Source organism: Aptenodytes forsteri, unplaced genomic scaffold, assembly GCF_000699145.1.
Source record: "Aptenodytes forsteri isolate BGI_AS27 unplaced genomic scaffold, ASM69914v1 Scaffold72, whole genome shotgun sequence".
In the NCBI taxonomy this organism is placed as follows: Eukaryota; Metazoa; Chordata; class Aves; order Sphenisciformes; family Spheniscidae; genus Aptenodytes; species Aptenodytes forsteri.
Window position 1 is genome coordinate 6270196 of NW_008796193.1, and position 15419 is coordinate 6285614.

Consider the following 15419-nt stretch of genomic DNA (forward strand, 5'->3'; position numbering starts at 1 on the left):
AGTGACACAGTCTGGTTAAAAGCACTTGTTTATTGGTTACAATATCAAGTCATGGCAACATCTTTCACTGAGCCACTGTACAAATACAAAGAAAAAGATCCATCGTGGAAAAAAAAGCGCTATAAACGGAGTTCATAGCAAGTGATTTTTTTTTTTCACAGGGAAGTCTTTTTACAACAGCACTGTTAAAGAACAAATGGCACAAGTCCCTGGTTTTTTTAATAGCTTAAATAAAAGCTTTAAGACTGTTTCTGAATACATACACAATCCAAAGGCAGTGCAGAATCACTTCATAATTGGTAACATTACCGAAGTTTTCCAAAGTAGTCAGCAACAAGTAAAAAAAAAAAAGAAACATAGTGATGAGAAATGCTGGAAACCAAAGGCAAATTATAATCAAGCATGTTTAGAAGCATTTTGTTTTGGACTCCTTTGGATGTAATACGTACTACAAGTGTTCAGATGCTTTTATTTAAAAAAAAAAAGGAGAAAAACACAAGTAGAGCACCATTGTGTAAGTAAAACAAAGGCTTGAAATAGATACCTAAGACTATTCCACCGAAGTCCATATTAGTTAAAACCTAAACATACTGTGTGGTATAAGAATGTCAGGCACATGTAATCTGTTATCAGTTATATCAATTAGTAACACTGTTCACACATTTACCATAACAACACTGCATTAACATTCTGCATGTATTTTACATAACCAGCAATTGGATAAAAAGGCTTGTGGTGCCTCTGAAGTGTAGGAAGTAGTTTACCAGCATGCATGCCAGATTACTGTATACAAAGTGCACCATCAACCCATGCTTAATTACTTTTACAGGAAATGCTATCTCAAAAATCAGTCATTCTGCTACACAACCATTTATACCAACTAGTTGAATTAGCCAACAACTCTCACCAACATCTTAAAGCACAGCACTAAACCTAGTGGAGGTGACGGTGTCCTCAAAGAGGAAAGACTAAGCACTCTTGGAATGTTTGCACAATGTTTTCATTCCACCTTAAAGTAATGTGAACTTCATTGTGGGACAAGCGGTTACACTAACTGAATTAAAGAGTTAACTATTTCCAACCCATGCATTACAGTAAGCACACTAGGACCAGCTGTTACATCAATTCAGCTTTGCCGAGCCAAGGTCAGGCCCTCTCCTCAGGCGGGGGAAAAGCCTATTTAATCCATGTTCCACTTCAAACAGTACATATTGTTGTCATACATTGAACTATCAGTTCTGCCAGATACTGCGACGTATCTGCAATTTAGCAAGGCAGAGGATAGCGATGTTTGTTTGGAAGAACGGTCTGGAGACGGGTGGAAACAGGCCCACGTTACTGGAGTAAGCAAGTATACATCAGCAAGATGCCACGTAGAAGCTTTTTTGTGGTTTCCAGAATCTCAACCAATCTCTACCCATAAATGGATGTCCGAGTCTACACGGGAACAAACCCAAGTTGGGTGCTTGCCTGATTAGTATTCTCCATTGCAAAGTTAAATCAACATTAGAAAACGCTGACCAAAAACTGTACCTGAATAAACTAAATCTCGTTACACGAAGCACATAGTTCCACTTTCCAAGCCGTAACCAACTGACTTTTTTGAAGAGAGGCTGGGAAAGAGTTACCTTGCCACTGTTTTGGCACCATGTTCTTAGTTACTCCATTTCTGTAATTACGCAAGTTACCCGAACTTCAGATAATGATGTAGTTGGCAACAAACTTTTAAAGACAGGGATGTACCCACTAGCGCTGCAAAATCTGCTGTATAGTGAGCGAGTTTGCAGTCACGGTGCACAGTCAGAAATCACACAAGCTGCATACTTGAGCCTACATTAAACTATAGGCACATACCATTTTCTTTGAGATTCAGAGCTGGGAATAAAACCTTTTAAGTAAAACCTATGAAGGGTTGTCTTATTACCTCCCTCGTATTAGGAGGAGTTTGAGCTTTTACCATTAAAAGCGCATCCATTTTAGTAAGGGCATCAATCTTGAAAGGTCACGGATAGCCGTTTAAAAAAGGAAATACCACAGCCTGTGCAAGTTCATTATTTGGCCTCGTATAATAACAATGTGTTACAGTACATCGTAGGCTTTAAAAAAAATAAATAAATAAACGATATCCAGGACAGTAACTAACCAGCAAACATCCCCTTGGCAGGATCTATCACAAGCTTCCTACAAGTTCCCAAGAAGCATCAGACACTGTTTCCCCAGTTGTGCTCGGGCTTCTTCCAGGTTTCCTTGTGCACCGACACAAAAGGAGCCACCTCAGGACCTGCAGCACTACAAACACGGGTTAACCGGACAGCAAAAGCCGGCAGGTATTTGTATGATGCTTTTGGAAACCTCATTAGCAAGTAGTTGGCATTCCTTATCTATTTTAAAAGCAGCTGAATCCACCAGACAATTGCCCATCCAACAATGATAGTGAAATTATTTGCAGTAATACCTGTATGAGAGCCATTACCATGTTTACAGTCTACCTGAACTTTTAAGAAAAGTTATATACATTTGTAAAATTGTTTTTGGAGTTTCACAAGTAGAAACTAGTTTTAATACCAGAATGTAAAAATGGCACCTGTCTTCGCAAAGGTGTTGACTAGGAAATTGGTTCAAAACACACTTCTGTGGAAAAAAATTTTTTAGAAAAAGAATATTTTCTTAAAATTCCTTAGTAACAAATTTCCAGAATGATTCACTCAAGGCAGCTGTGAGTTAAAAAAAATAATCAAGTGCACCACTAAAAAAATAAACCAAGTCTGCAAGACCCCAAAGAGCTGCTCACTTAAGAGAGTAACAAGAACTCCGTAATAGTTCTGTTAATGCAGACAGATCATAAAGCAAAATGCTGAGGAATTCCTGTGACATACAATATAGTGTGATTTTGGTCCTACGCCACAGTCTGCTGTTAGTAAATGTATACTTCTCCAGCACAAGATGTGCCTTTTTCTTTTTTTAAAAGTGAATTTACTGTGATTGACTGGTAGATTTATTGGCACCTTCACCATTACAGACATGGCAAATTTACAGGCACAGTCTGGAAGTACTGAAATTTAGGATTACAAATGTCAGAAACTTGACAAATTCATCTCGGCCACCAATCTGTTTTGGTATATTACAAGATACCGGGCACTTATATTTACTACCTGACCCAGAGATACCCAGACTCCCCATAACTTCAGTTGAGGGCAGGTTAACATTATCTTCCAACCCGATGATTTAAAATTCACGTTATCTTTAAAATAAGTCACTTAAGAGAAGCCAATAGACTTAATTCCCCTTTCCAAAACGCCACAGACGTTCAGGTTCCCAAGAGAACATCCACTGCAAGCGCAGGCATGCTGCCAGGCACCAAAAAGTTAAGCGATCTTCCCAGGTAGTTTCAAACGGGCATCAGTCACTTGATTCTCCTACATCTACACTCAACTGTACTTGATCAGAACCTATCATTTATAAGCAACTGACATCAAAATCAGAATAAAATCAGGAACAGGAGAGGAAATGGCTATTTACAGTGTCAGAACCGCAGAACAATTAGCATCTAAATAAGCCACCGTGGTACAGAGCTCCGTGACCACAGGAGAACAAGCAAGTCGCTAAGTTTATAGTATGAAGTTTTAAAGGGTCACACAGGTAAGTAAGGTTATTTGGTTCATTGTAAGTTACACAATTCCTTTTCTAATTCACACTGCACATAACTGACAACAAGCGCTTTTGGTTGTGGTATGCTTTGGCAACCCCCTAATTTGGAGGGGGATTATAGGCAATTAACCGCACATTTAAATCTTCTTTAAGAATCTAAGCAAAGTCCTCCTGAATGTCTCAGTTTATTGTGGTAATTGAGCAAGCTTTGCACATACATTGCTTTCTGCACACTGAGCATCACGCCAAATCATTTTGTTAGTGCAAATCAGCTAGAGTTTGTGATGGGCCAAAACTACCTCATTTAGTTAGAGCTGAATTGTCAAAAGGAAAAGCACTCAGCCACTTAACGACAGCAATGCAGGTCACTTGGCTTCCATACCCAAGGACTGCGTGGAATAGCTGATGCGAAAAAGCTGCAGTAAGGAAGCTAATACTTCTGGAACTGGATTTTTTTTTTTTATCTTGTATTATTTTTTAATCATTTTTGCTGCTGTTGCAAGTCTGCCTGGCGTTAACTCCTTGGTGTTTGGAGGCCACGACTGCCAATGGATGAACCAGGAACCACTGGCTTGAAGGAAGAACCCCCACGATTAAAAATAGGCAAGCAGGTCAAGAAGTGAGTGAATAAGGCGGTAGGTATTAACTGGGAGTCTCCAGGGCCTTTAAAAAAAAAATTCAAATGCCTTCCATTATAAAAACACATACATACCATTGGCTTCACTTTATCTACAGTAAATTCACAAAAACATTTAAAACAGCAATCTAGTTCATCCACTACAAAACTCAGAAGTGACATCTCGGGTTAAAAGCAAAGCTATAAATGTAGTTCCTTAAAAAATGCAAACATATTTCTTTACATACAGACAAATGTTACATGATTGGCTGCTATAATGTGTATATTCTGTTATGTACAAAAAAAAGTACAGGATTAGCAGACTTGAGCACAAGCAAAAACCCTTCAAGGACAATCTAACCAAACCACCAAAAACAAAAAGACTGGCTCTTAGTTTGTCGGTCACCATGATTATGTGTGCTGGCCCCTTTTAAAAAGTCAGTGATTTCTTCCCCCCTCCCCTATTTCTTCACTTGATTTTTTTTCTAGTTTACAGAAAGCCTTTTTGTGTAATAATCAGTGAATAGAAAAACTTCACCTGCAAATACAAGGTAGAAATGTTATTTCACAGCTATAGGCTGCAGCATTGATCTCTCCAGATCTCAAATGGAGAATGTACATGTTTGGCTCCCAGTTAATTCCAGATTCTGAGAAAACTGTCCCAAGACCCTGTAGCTACAGCCATGCCGTCATCAGTAACACCTAAACAGCTGACACGGTTGTCATGGCCAGCAAGGACACCTGGAAAAGAAGAAGCAGTGAAAGTTAATATTCACAGGATGTCAAGGACTGCAGCTGTTACTCTGCTCTCCCAGGTAAGTCTTCCAATTTGCTAAAAAAGATGTAACGCAAGATCTAATCATCCTTTTTGTCTTTACCCTGAAGAACTATATACATCACAACAGCCCTATCAAGAAACTCAACAATGAGGTTTTTAAAGATATGTACACGCAATATTGCCTCCATTTTTCTCTCTGCCACAGAGACCTCCTCATCCCTACTCAGGTTCTCTACTGTTTTTTCCCTTGTTTTCAGCAATGCTGTCCACAATTTCAGCCATCAAGTACTTCCAAAATCAAGCGTGAAGTCTTCTGACGATGCCCTGGATACAGGAACTACCTTGAGTTTCCCATGTTTTGCAAACCCGAAGGACTGAAAAGTCCCCCATGTATTGTGTCAGACTATTAGAAAAGCAGCACTGTACCCTGCCTCTTCCTGCTTTGTTTTTGCTTTCCTTCTACCCGTTCTTCCACTTGTCTGCTCTCCCGAGGTACCATATCCAGGTCTATTAAAACTCAGCCTGTCCATATCCCTTAAGGAAAAGGATATATTTTCAGTCCGAACAGCAGCATCAAGGTTCGGAACTGAACCAGGCCCCATCATTTAACTTACTGTACGAGAAAGATGTAGCTATGCTATAAACATGCTGTCTATCCTGACAGAAGTGACTAATTCAAGGACTAAAAGTGTCCACTTCCCCTGTCTCCCAACAGCAGGAAATTATGGTCCCCAAAGCAAAAAGACCAGTGTAACTCACTACTATCCGAATGACTTCCTCTGATGGATGCAAAAGTCAATGCAAATGTATAATTTTGTATTATTTAATTTCATACGCTTCAGCAAAATAAATTCTCCGTAGACGTAACATAATTTTGGAGGCTGCTCCTTAGCCTCAAGAGCTGGTATCTTCCAGCACACAGATCTATGATGGCCAATACCCAAGAACCGGAGTATTTGACTGGAGCATTTACTCCGCACATCATATAGATGAAACTGTAATGCAATGTAACAACCGGAAGATATAACCAAATGCAATAAAATAGAAGGATGCCATTCCAAAAGAAAACAGTGTTAAAAGGAAGCAAGCAGATTCCATAACATCAGCAACAACATTGGCAATGAACTGGCTCTGCATTTCACACAGATTTTGAATATCCATCTTCTGCTAAAGAAATGGAGAGCTTCAGGTCATTGCAGTTACGTGTACTCACCTGCTCTCTCCCCTTTCAGAGTATCCCACACGTTGCAGTTGAAGTCATCATAACCTGCTAGCAAGAGGCGACCGCTTTTTGAGAAGGCTACAGAAGTGATCCCGCAGATGATATTGTCATGCGAATACATCATTAATTCCTGATCTGCACGTAGGTCAAAGAGTCGGCAAGTGGCATCATCAGATCCAGTGGCAAATGCATGTCCATTAGGGAAAAACTGAAAGTTTTAATTAAGAGACAGGAGTTGGACACCAGAAAAATATATTGTTCATGCATTATTTCAAAAACATCACGGCAGTATTTTGCCAGGGTGAACAGATAAAGGCAGAATGATTTATTTTAAAAAAAGAAAATCTGCATGTTAAAAAAATGCATATACACAGCTATGCAATGAAACACTTCTAGAATAGTATTGGTAACACCTGAATGACTGGAATTTTACCCAGACAGTTCCTGCATGCGGTATAACAGGAGTCAAAGGGGATGTAACTAACTACTACAAAATGAAGCAAAACACAGTTACACGCACCCTGGCTATGGGCCAGGAAGACCTGGGTGAAGTGGTACACAATGTTCCATCTTGAGCTGGTAAGGCAGGTTGGCTCAGCCAAGATTGAACTGCTTGCTTGCAATCTTCTATTTCCAAAAAATCTACTCCCAATCAGAGTCATTCTTACAACAGCCATATTGATTGAGATGGGAATGCAAAGAGCTCAACATATCTCAGGATTCAGGTCTAAGTATAGGAACTGCATTTTTCTACTGGTCATGCTTTTGGTATTTTCTCAGCCTTAACAATTTTTCATGTTTATCAAAAACAGATGCAGCTTAGACTTAGATTTCATTCCCTATTTATCAGAGCTTGTATCTTGCAGATCAGAACATAGTGTTACTATGACAGAGAGGAAATATAATCCAGTTTATAAATATTACAAAATGATTCCAGGGATGAATATTCAACGTAAGTACTGATTTTAACTTTGCCTTCCAGAATATTTCACTGAAAGGTCTTTTCAACAGAAAATATCAAGTACACTTCTGTTCAACAAAAAACTTTAAGATGAGGATGCTTGGCTATTTTGCCCCCTCTCAGGATATCCCATTTATCTACAATTTTCAGTTTTTAACACATTGCCACACTGCATTCTCCATTCTTTGCTTCTTAAAAAAAAGTAAGGTCTTAGTTACTAAACAAAAACATAGCTGAAACTATTCCAAGAACACTTCAATGCATCACAGATAACGGTAATAATAATGCAGTTATAAACTAGATTGTAAGTTATTAGACAACCTTCTTCATTACATACAATTTAACAGTCTCTACCCTAACAAAGTAATTGATTTTAAATCAGGGTAACTCAGTAGACTATAAGCTGAATTCATGCAACTATAGCTTTTATCCTCCCCCTTTCTTCCCATGTAGAAATACAAATGATCACTTACACAAACTGCATTAATATCTGACACATGCCCTGTGAATGACTGCCTGCACATTCCATCTCGAATATCCCAAAGCTTCGAGGAGGCATCACAGGCACCCGAAACAAAAGTCCTCATATCTGGACTGAGAGAGAGACTCATCACATCGCCAGTATGCCCAGTGAATGTGGTGGTCTGTTGACCAGTTTCAATATCCCACAAAGCGCTGCAGATAAAGTGACAACATTAACACAATGTATGTGGTTATTTGAGAGTTTAAATTTTAAATACAAATTAAGGCATTGGAGAAAAAAAGGACAGAAAAAGGACGGAAAAAAAGGAGGAAAAAAGGAAAAAAAGAAAAAGGAGAGGAAAAAAGAAGGAAAAAAAAGAGGGAGAAAAAGAAGGAAAAAAAAAAAAGGCCAACAGAGCTCAAAAACTCACCAAGTGGTGTCTCCTGAGCTAGTGACAATTTGGTTGTCATCTAGAAAGCGACAACAGGACAAGTATCCTAAAAACAAAACAGTTATGTTAGTTTCAGACCCAGGAGTAGTAACTGAAGTTTAAAAAACCAAGAGCAGCAGTTAAAGTTCTCCCACAGCTAGTCTGTAACCAGCAAAACTATTTCAAAGTTCACAATACACCTCAAAGCGAGATTGTTTCATTTGGTACAATAAAATAACAAAAGCTGAAGCAAGAATATGGCTGACCTGTATGCCCTGGCAACTCTCGGCTCACTCTCACATTGCCCTCTCTGGTTTTTAAGTTGTATATGGAACAGATGTTGTCCAATCCACCACAGGCAACGTAGTTTCCAGACGGTGCATATGCGCAAGTCATCACCCAGGAGGATCTCAAAGGAATGGCATGCATCTTCAGAAAGACAGAGCTCATGAATGCCACAGCACGTGTTAGCTTTCATTTTTCACTGAGGTCATTCATATCAGTTAATGAATTATAGCAGATTAAACACACCAAGGAGACTGTGTATCATAAGTTTCAGTATTTTGATTTTACAACATATTACAACCCATTTCATATTTGCACATACATACTAGGATGAAAAATACCAGTAGTCTCCGGGGGAGATATACAGAACTTCAGTACAACATCATTTAATAGCAAAGCTATTCTGAACTTAAACGTTTACAACATTTTTTTTATTCTACTTAGATTTCTTTGTCCACTTCTTCTACATCTCTGAACTACAGGTTATAAAATGGGATGGTTGTACCCATGGAAACTGGACAGTTTACAGAAGCAGATCACCACTCCACACTCTACCTAAGCTTTTCTCATTTAACAGCTTTTTTTTTTTTTGCCTTTTTTTTCCTCCTCCTTTCTCTGCCCTCAAAAGCAAAGCACTCTTGTAAATTATGAGGTTGTGTATTTCTGCAATTTAAAACCAGATTAGTTTCAGAAGCAACACCACACAGGCAGAAAGCAATAGCTACAAGCTACTGCACTAGCAAATTAGAGTGAAAATGTCTCATATTACCTAGAACTATTGCTTCTGAGACACAACCTACAACATATCACTAGTAATCAGCTAGTCAGGAAAGGAAAATAAAAAAAGAGATTATGTCTGAATTAGAAAAAGACTGCTTCTTTTCATTTTTGCCTTGCAACCATAGAAAAAAATAGACACAAGCTCCCTCAAACACACAAATTATGCATGAATTATTGATATGGATTATAAATAACTCTACCTTATTTGTTGTATAACTATCCCAAATAATTAATTTTCCATCTTGAGAAGCACTGACTATTAGCCTAAATATAAACACAAAATAAAATATGTTAATATAAAACAATCCAAAAAATCTCAAAATAGATATACATCATACATGATTACCAAGTGATTCAGAAATTTTGTAATTTCTTTATTACCCTCTGCTTTTTTGTTTTGGGGTAATCTCAAAAGATATACATCATACATGATTACCAAGTGATTCAGAAATTTTGTAATTTCTTTATTACCCTCTTTTGTTTTGGGGTTTTTTGGGTTTGTTTTTTTTTTGTTGTGTTGTGATCATTCAACAGATCACTCAACATAGAGAGTGACCAGGCGAAGACTAATATTTTAACTATACAGCTACACAAAAATAAACAAGAAATTTAGGGGAAAATAAATCTTATTTTGAAAGCAGATTTTAGATACATTTCTTTCTGGACTACATGACAGAGAGTAGACCATGAGGCACTGTTAACATCTGACAATCAGTTGCTCTAAAAGCAGCGTAACAAAATTCCTTCCTAGAAGCTAAGTAACTTTTCCTGCTATGTACAAAAGGATCTTTTTTTCAACGAAATAAAATTTGTCCATAAAGTTTTAAAATCTGTTATCACAGAAGTTACATAATTAATTCAACATCTTGGAAAATACAATATGCATCATTCCAAAAATATGCTTCACCACATATCCTCGTCTGCTTAAATAGACTCAAAGAACTTAGTTAAAACTGAAAGAAGGAAAAGACAAAATGTCTGTGGTAAGAACAAGCAAAGTACCTCTCCTTTCAATCAAGGCTTCTCTATTACCACTATGCAATCCTCACTGGTTTTGAAAAGGCAAACTATAACTGAAGACAAAAAACCCACCACAGTCGTCGTCTGTGATCCCCCTGCAAGGGCACCAACACCATACCATATGAATCCCAAAACCCGGTATTAATTCTGAAGTCGACAATCTGATTTCTAACCCTTAAACTGCAGGTTTAAGGATCACTTGTACAAACCTCGAGTCAGATCCCCAGTGCATAGCATAGATTTTGGCTAAGTGACCTCTAAGCGTACGCCTTGTTCGCATTTGAATTCGACCCACTGAGTCCAGACTTGTTGTGATCTAAAAATAAATAAAACAAACCCCTGAGATACTGAGAACTATTTTTAATATACAAGATAACTAAATACATTTGAACTTTGATAGAAAATAATCTATCTTGGCATGCAACATAAAAAAAAAAAAGGACTAGTACTAGTGTACAACCCAGGATTAGGTCCATGCAACACTGAGGAAAACAGATTCTACAGAAGATACACTAACACACTTCACAATGGCTATACCTGAAACTTCAGAAAGTTTTTTTAAAATAATACTATGTAATACTAAGGCTATTTCAGATTATCAAATCTGAAAGTTTTCAATTAAAACCGATGGAAGAAAATCCTCCAATATTTACTGCACTGTTACTTTTTAAAGCATGGCAGAACTTTAAATGCAAAATACTTTTGTTTCCAAAATACAGCTAAAAGGCATTTATTTAAGTCTTTCTAAATATACTGAACACAATAAACACACTCTATTTAAAAGGTAAAATGGAAGCAAGACCCATTAAGATGGTGGGGTTTTTTTTGACTGGTTGGGGTTTTTTGTGGTTTTTTTTAATTTGTTTGTTTTTGGTGGGGTTGTTTTGTTTTAAGTAACTGTATAAATACACAGTACATTTCTGGTGGGGTTTTTTTTGACTGGTTGGGGTTTTTTGTGGTTTTTTTTAATTTGTTTGTTTTTGGTGGGGTTGTTTTGTTTTAAGTAACTGTATAAATACACAGTACATTTCCAAAGGCTTCTTTCACTTTATTCTTTCAGTTACTAAACAGGAACATGTTACAGTCATAATTTATAGGGATTTTTATTTTTTTATATATCAAGTAACAGCCTATACACAGAATCAAGAACATACCTGAGCAAGAGTTGTGTCACTACATGCTTTCCTTGCATCCTGAAAACAAAAGAATGGAACAATTTGAATCTAAAAGGCAACACTGAGCATCAACTGACAGAGAGTGTCTAAAGGAAAAATAAGTCTTAAGCTAGACTTCACCACACTCAAAAAGCCACAAGCCAACACGTTACATGCCAATATGCTTTCTGTCACCCTAATATGTTTTATTGTCCAAGGAATCTAAAGTACTGGTACACAAGCTGGGGGCAGTGGAGGAAGACAGACTTCAGAAGGGCCACGCCCCAGCAACCTTAGAGTCTCCCTTTCTACAGAATTTGTGATTCAAAGGCATTTGGAGCCATCCTGAAGTCCCAACGCCTACCCTCTTCCCTGTATTCCTTTCCTGGTGTGGAAGTGCTTGCTCAGGGTGTGCTGAGCACCAAGGGAAGAACTGATCCACCTGAAAAAGCAACCACATATTATATATGATTAGCAAGCTTTGTGCTACATGAAGCTCTTGCATTAACCCCCTTGCCATTGTGGGTGTGGTGATGCTAGTTATGAAAGGCAGGATGAAAATTAACAGGCAGGTTCTGGAGAGCAGGACAGACAGCAGGCTTACTGAAGCTTAAGCTGCTGATGCACCTCATACAAAACAAAGGAAAAAAATAGTCAACTAACACCCTCATTCATTTCATGGAATGGATGGTGCTCAGGTCTCCATACAGATACTGCGTCTTTTTTTCATTATTTCAGACTCTATGGGCATATGACTTACTTCCCGAATATTATTCAACCCTACCTAGAAAACAGACTTTACTTTCATTTGTATAATCAGAGTAACAGATTGTACGCCTGACACAGGCAAGCGCCACTGAGCCTAGTTTGCAACACTCTGATTTTGCAAAACCTGGTTCAGTTACAACTGCAATTGCACTGCACTTCTGCAACTCAGGCTCCCGTCTTCAAAAAACAAAAATAGGCACGCAGTCAGCAACTACTTCTGAGAAGCATGGTTTAAAATAATTGGCTTAAAATTAGACAGGAACTCTATAGCACAAGTCAAAGATAAAACTATCAACAGCAGTATTGAAGGATCAGCCACAAGACCCTCTAACTCCCTGCAATTTCTCCAAATGCCTTCCAACTTCTGTAACCAATGAAGCAGGCATCCCACAATGATGGATGGCCGCCTTCACCACTAATTTGTGTGTTCCCCCGCCCCAAGAAAGCGTTCAATCTGTACACTAATGGCAACGTCCTCTTTGAGAGGAGGAACGGAAACATTTACTCACACATTTTGGAACTGCATCAACACATTCAGACTAAGATCTTGAAATTTTTCAAGCTCTTGCTTGAGAGTTACTTGACATTGCGACTTTAACAATTTTTTAGGCATGTTTATTTTGACCACCCTGTATAGCTTTCCTCCCAGAAAGCAAGCCTGAGAGTGGATTAAGTCATCTCAACTTATTTTTAAAATGTCTGAACTGTAGAAATATTTATAAAGTGTTGACGTCTGGAATCAGGAGGGGTTTAAAATACCAGAGCAGCAAATGCCCTAGCACTCAGGACTTACTTCATCCACAGGAAGAAACACACTGGAATTTAACAATTTTAATTGTTTAGTTTAGCTGAAATACTTAAAGATGTTCAACATAAAATGAATTCTGAATGCAGTCTGAACAAAACAAAGCCATTTTTCTTAAAGAAAGAGCTATTAGCAACACCTATACTTGAGGCTGTCTAATACTTGCCATACGATTGGCAAAGTTGCAGGAAAAGCAAAGTTTCAACAGGCTATCTGAATTCTCACATTTTAACTGCCATTTCTACATATGCATCACTGTAACAGAATCATTAGTGTCATAACATAAAAAAGCTCCTCTATGTAATTGTAGATTTTTCTCAGCTCATGCAGTAGACAATGCAGAATTTGTAAGAAAAATCTATCCGCTTGATCAATGTGCAGCCCCCATGATTTCCTAGCACACACACTTAAGATTTCATTTTTTCCCCAAACTATATGTATTTTTTAAAATATAGTGTCTGATTTGTACAAAATGTCATTCAATTTCAAATGACACTGTGCCAAGTATGCAACACTTCCAAAAATCATATCCTGAATTTCAATTCTCAAAGTGAGGACACACATCACATGGGAACTTTATTACAGACAGAAGTAGGAATCAACTTTAACCATAAAGCCAACCTGCTATCTAATAGTTCATCGTTCACTGATGTTTCAAACTTCCTGCACTAAAAATTCATGCAGTCTTACTTTATCCCTCCAGCACAGCCTATCTGTGTACAGAACAGAGCTATAGCTGTAGTAACCGCATGGGGAGGCAAAGGTGCTCACATCACCTAGATATTGTAAATAAATAAAAAACCACAAACCCACAAAACCAAAAACAAACAAACAAACAAAAAATCATTAAACATTTCTAAAACACTGCAGACTACAAAAAGTCTATTGGGAAATTGACAGCTATGCATCTCAGTTTATTCTACTTTAGGAAGCTGCTAGGTAGAATCTTATCTGGAACTCACTTATAAGCACAAAGCTGATTTTTCATGGTAATATTGTTAGAGAAAATATCAGGCAAAACCCAAGAGTTGTAAATAGCTGAGATAGCAAACTGCTAGCTATATATAAAACATCAAATGCTGTTAGTGACCTCACCTCTTTTTAGGAGTGCATCAAAAATAATTCCTGAAAATTACCAGCCCGCTAGATATTCTAGACACTAAAAAAAAACCCAACTTATTTTTTTTAGATCCTGTATCTATCCTCTTACCCATCCAAAACAAAACACCTATTTAGAAAGAAAACTGTGCAATGATTTAATAAGCAAGATAGTCTCCTATACAAATATGAAACGGAACTATTCCTCAGGCAGAGGAAGAACTGAAAAATTATGTATACCTTTTATTTCTGCAATGCCATAATAAAGCTTAAACGTAAGAAAAAGTATTTTAAACTAAAATTTATTTGCATTCCTCTACAGAGTTGCTAGAAGGGGTACCCAAGTCCCACAACACAGACTGATCCCTGCCTTGCGTTTCATTAGTGTATTAAATGAAAGCAAAAGGACACAGAGCTCTCCTTGGATGATATTGGTATACCTTTTATTTGTGCAATGCCATAATAAAGCTTAAACGTAAGAAAAAGTATTTTAAACTAAAATTTATTTGCATTCCTCTACAGAGTTGCTAGAAGGGGTACCCAAGTCCCACAACACAGACTGATCCCTGCCTTGCGTTTCATTAGTGTATTAAATGAAAGCAAAAGGACACAGAGCTCTCCTTGGATGATATTGAATGAGCGCTCATGAAAGCAACATTTGCCCCCAACACAGCTACTAACACATGAAGTGTGTTTACCGCATGGCTGATACGAATAAGCAGCCTAACGTCCACTGCACTAAGCAGCAGACCACCACAAAACAACTGCTGCCAGCAGATGACATGCTAAAGAAAGTCGGTGCGCATGCAACATATTCTAAGAAACCTGTAGTCTTTGCTGATAGGAATGTTTGCAAATAAGGCATTCCCATATAAATCAGATTTATGAATGCTTCATGTTTAGGAAAAGGAAATTTTGATGAAGAATAAACAGACTTTGAAGAGCCTTATTATACTTCGTACTTTTCTCTCTACTGAAAACTGCAACACTGAAATATACAGGCATGTTGCAACAGATTCCTGGTAAACTGACTTTCGGCATGACAGCTCGTACTTGGTTTATCTTCAATGAGTAATTTCAACAAAAAATAAGCACATATAGGGGGATCCACATTTTCAAAAAAATAAATTCAACAGGAAGCAAAGAAATAGGGCTTGTAGAAAGGACATCCACCCCTGGAAGGTTCTCTCTCACACTCCATGCTTTGACCTGCATGCTTATGAAGAGTGGCAGCACAGTGGCCACTTTTAGCCCAGAAACAAGCTTTTCTAATACCCTTATCCCCAACTTGTCATGCCTAGGTTCTAGAAGTTTGCTGCTCCCTTTTTCTTTTAAAATCCAAAATAAAAAATTTGCAGACACACATATACCCCTAGTAACAAAACACAGCA

At 37.8% G+C, this 15419-nt stretch overlaps 1 protein-coding gene across 1 annotated transcript in view; it reads right to left on the bottom strand.

Moving 5' to 3' along the window:
- Positions 1-11: 11 nt before the first annotated feature.
- The window catches only part of GNB4 (G protein subunit beta 4), a 78680-nt gene continuing 63272 nt past the window's right edge, over positions 12-15419 (bottom strand). The window contains exons 4-11 of the mRNA XM_009288041.1: positions 11358-11396; positions 10413-10519; positions 9384-9447; positions 8385-8547; positions 8119-8185; positions 7699-7900; positions 6256-6472; positions 12-5005 (exon numbers count right to left, since the gene is read on the bottom strand). Of these exons, the coding sequence (XP_009286316.1) occupies positions 4899-5005; positions 6256-6472; positions 7699-7900; positions 8119-8185; positions 8385-8547; positions 9384-9447; positions 10413-10519; positions 11358-11396 (966 nt within the window). The 3' untranslated portion in view covers positions 12-4898. The remainder of the gene's footprint in view (positions 5006-6255; positions 6473-7698; positions 7901-8118; positions 8186-8384; positions 8548-9383; positions 9448-10412; positions 10520-11357; positions 11397-15419) is intronic.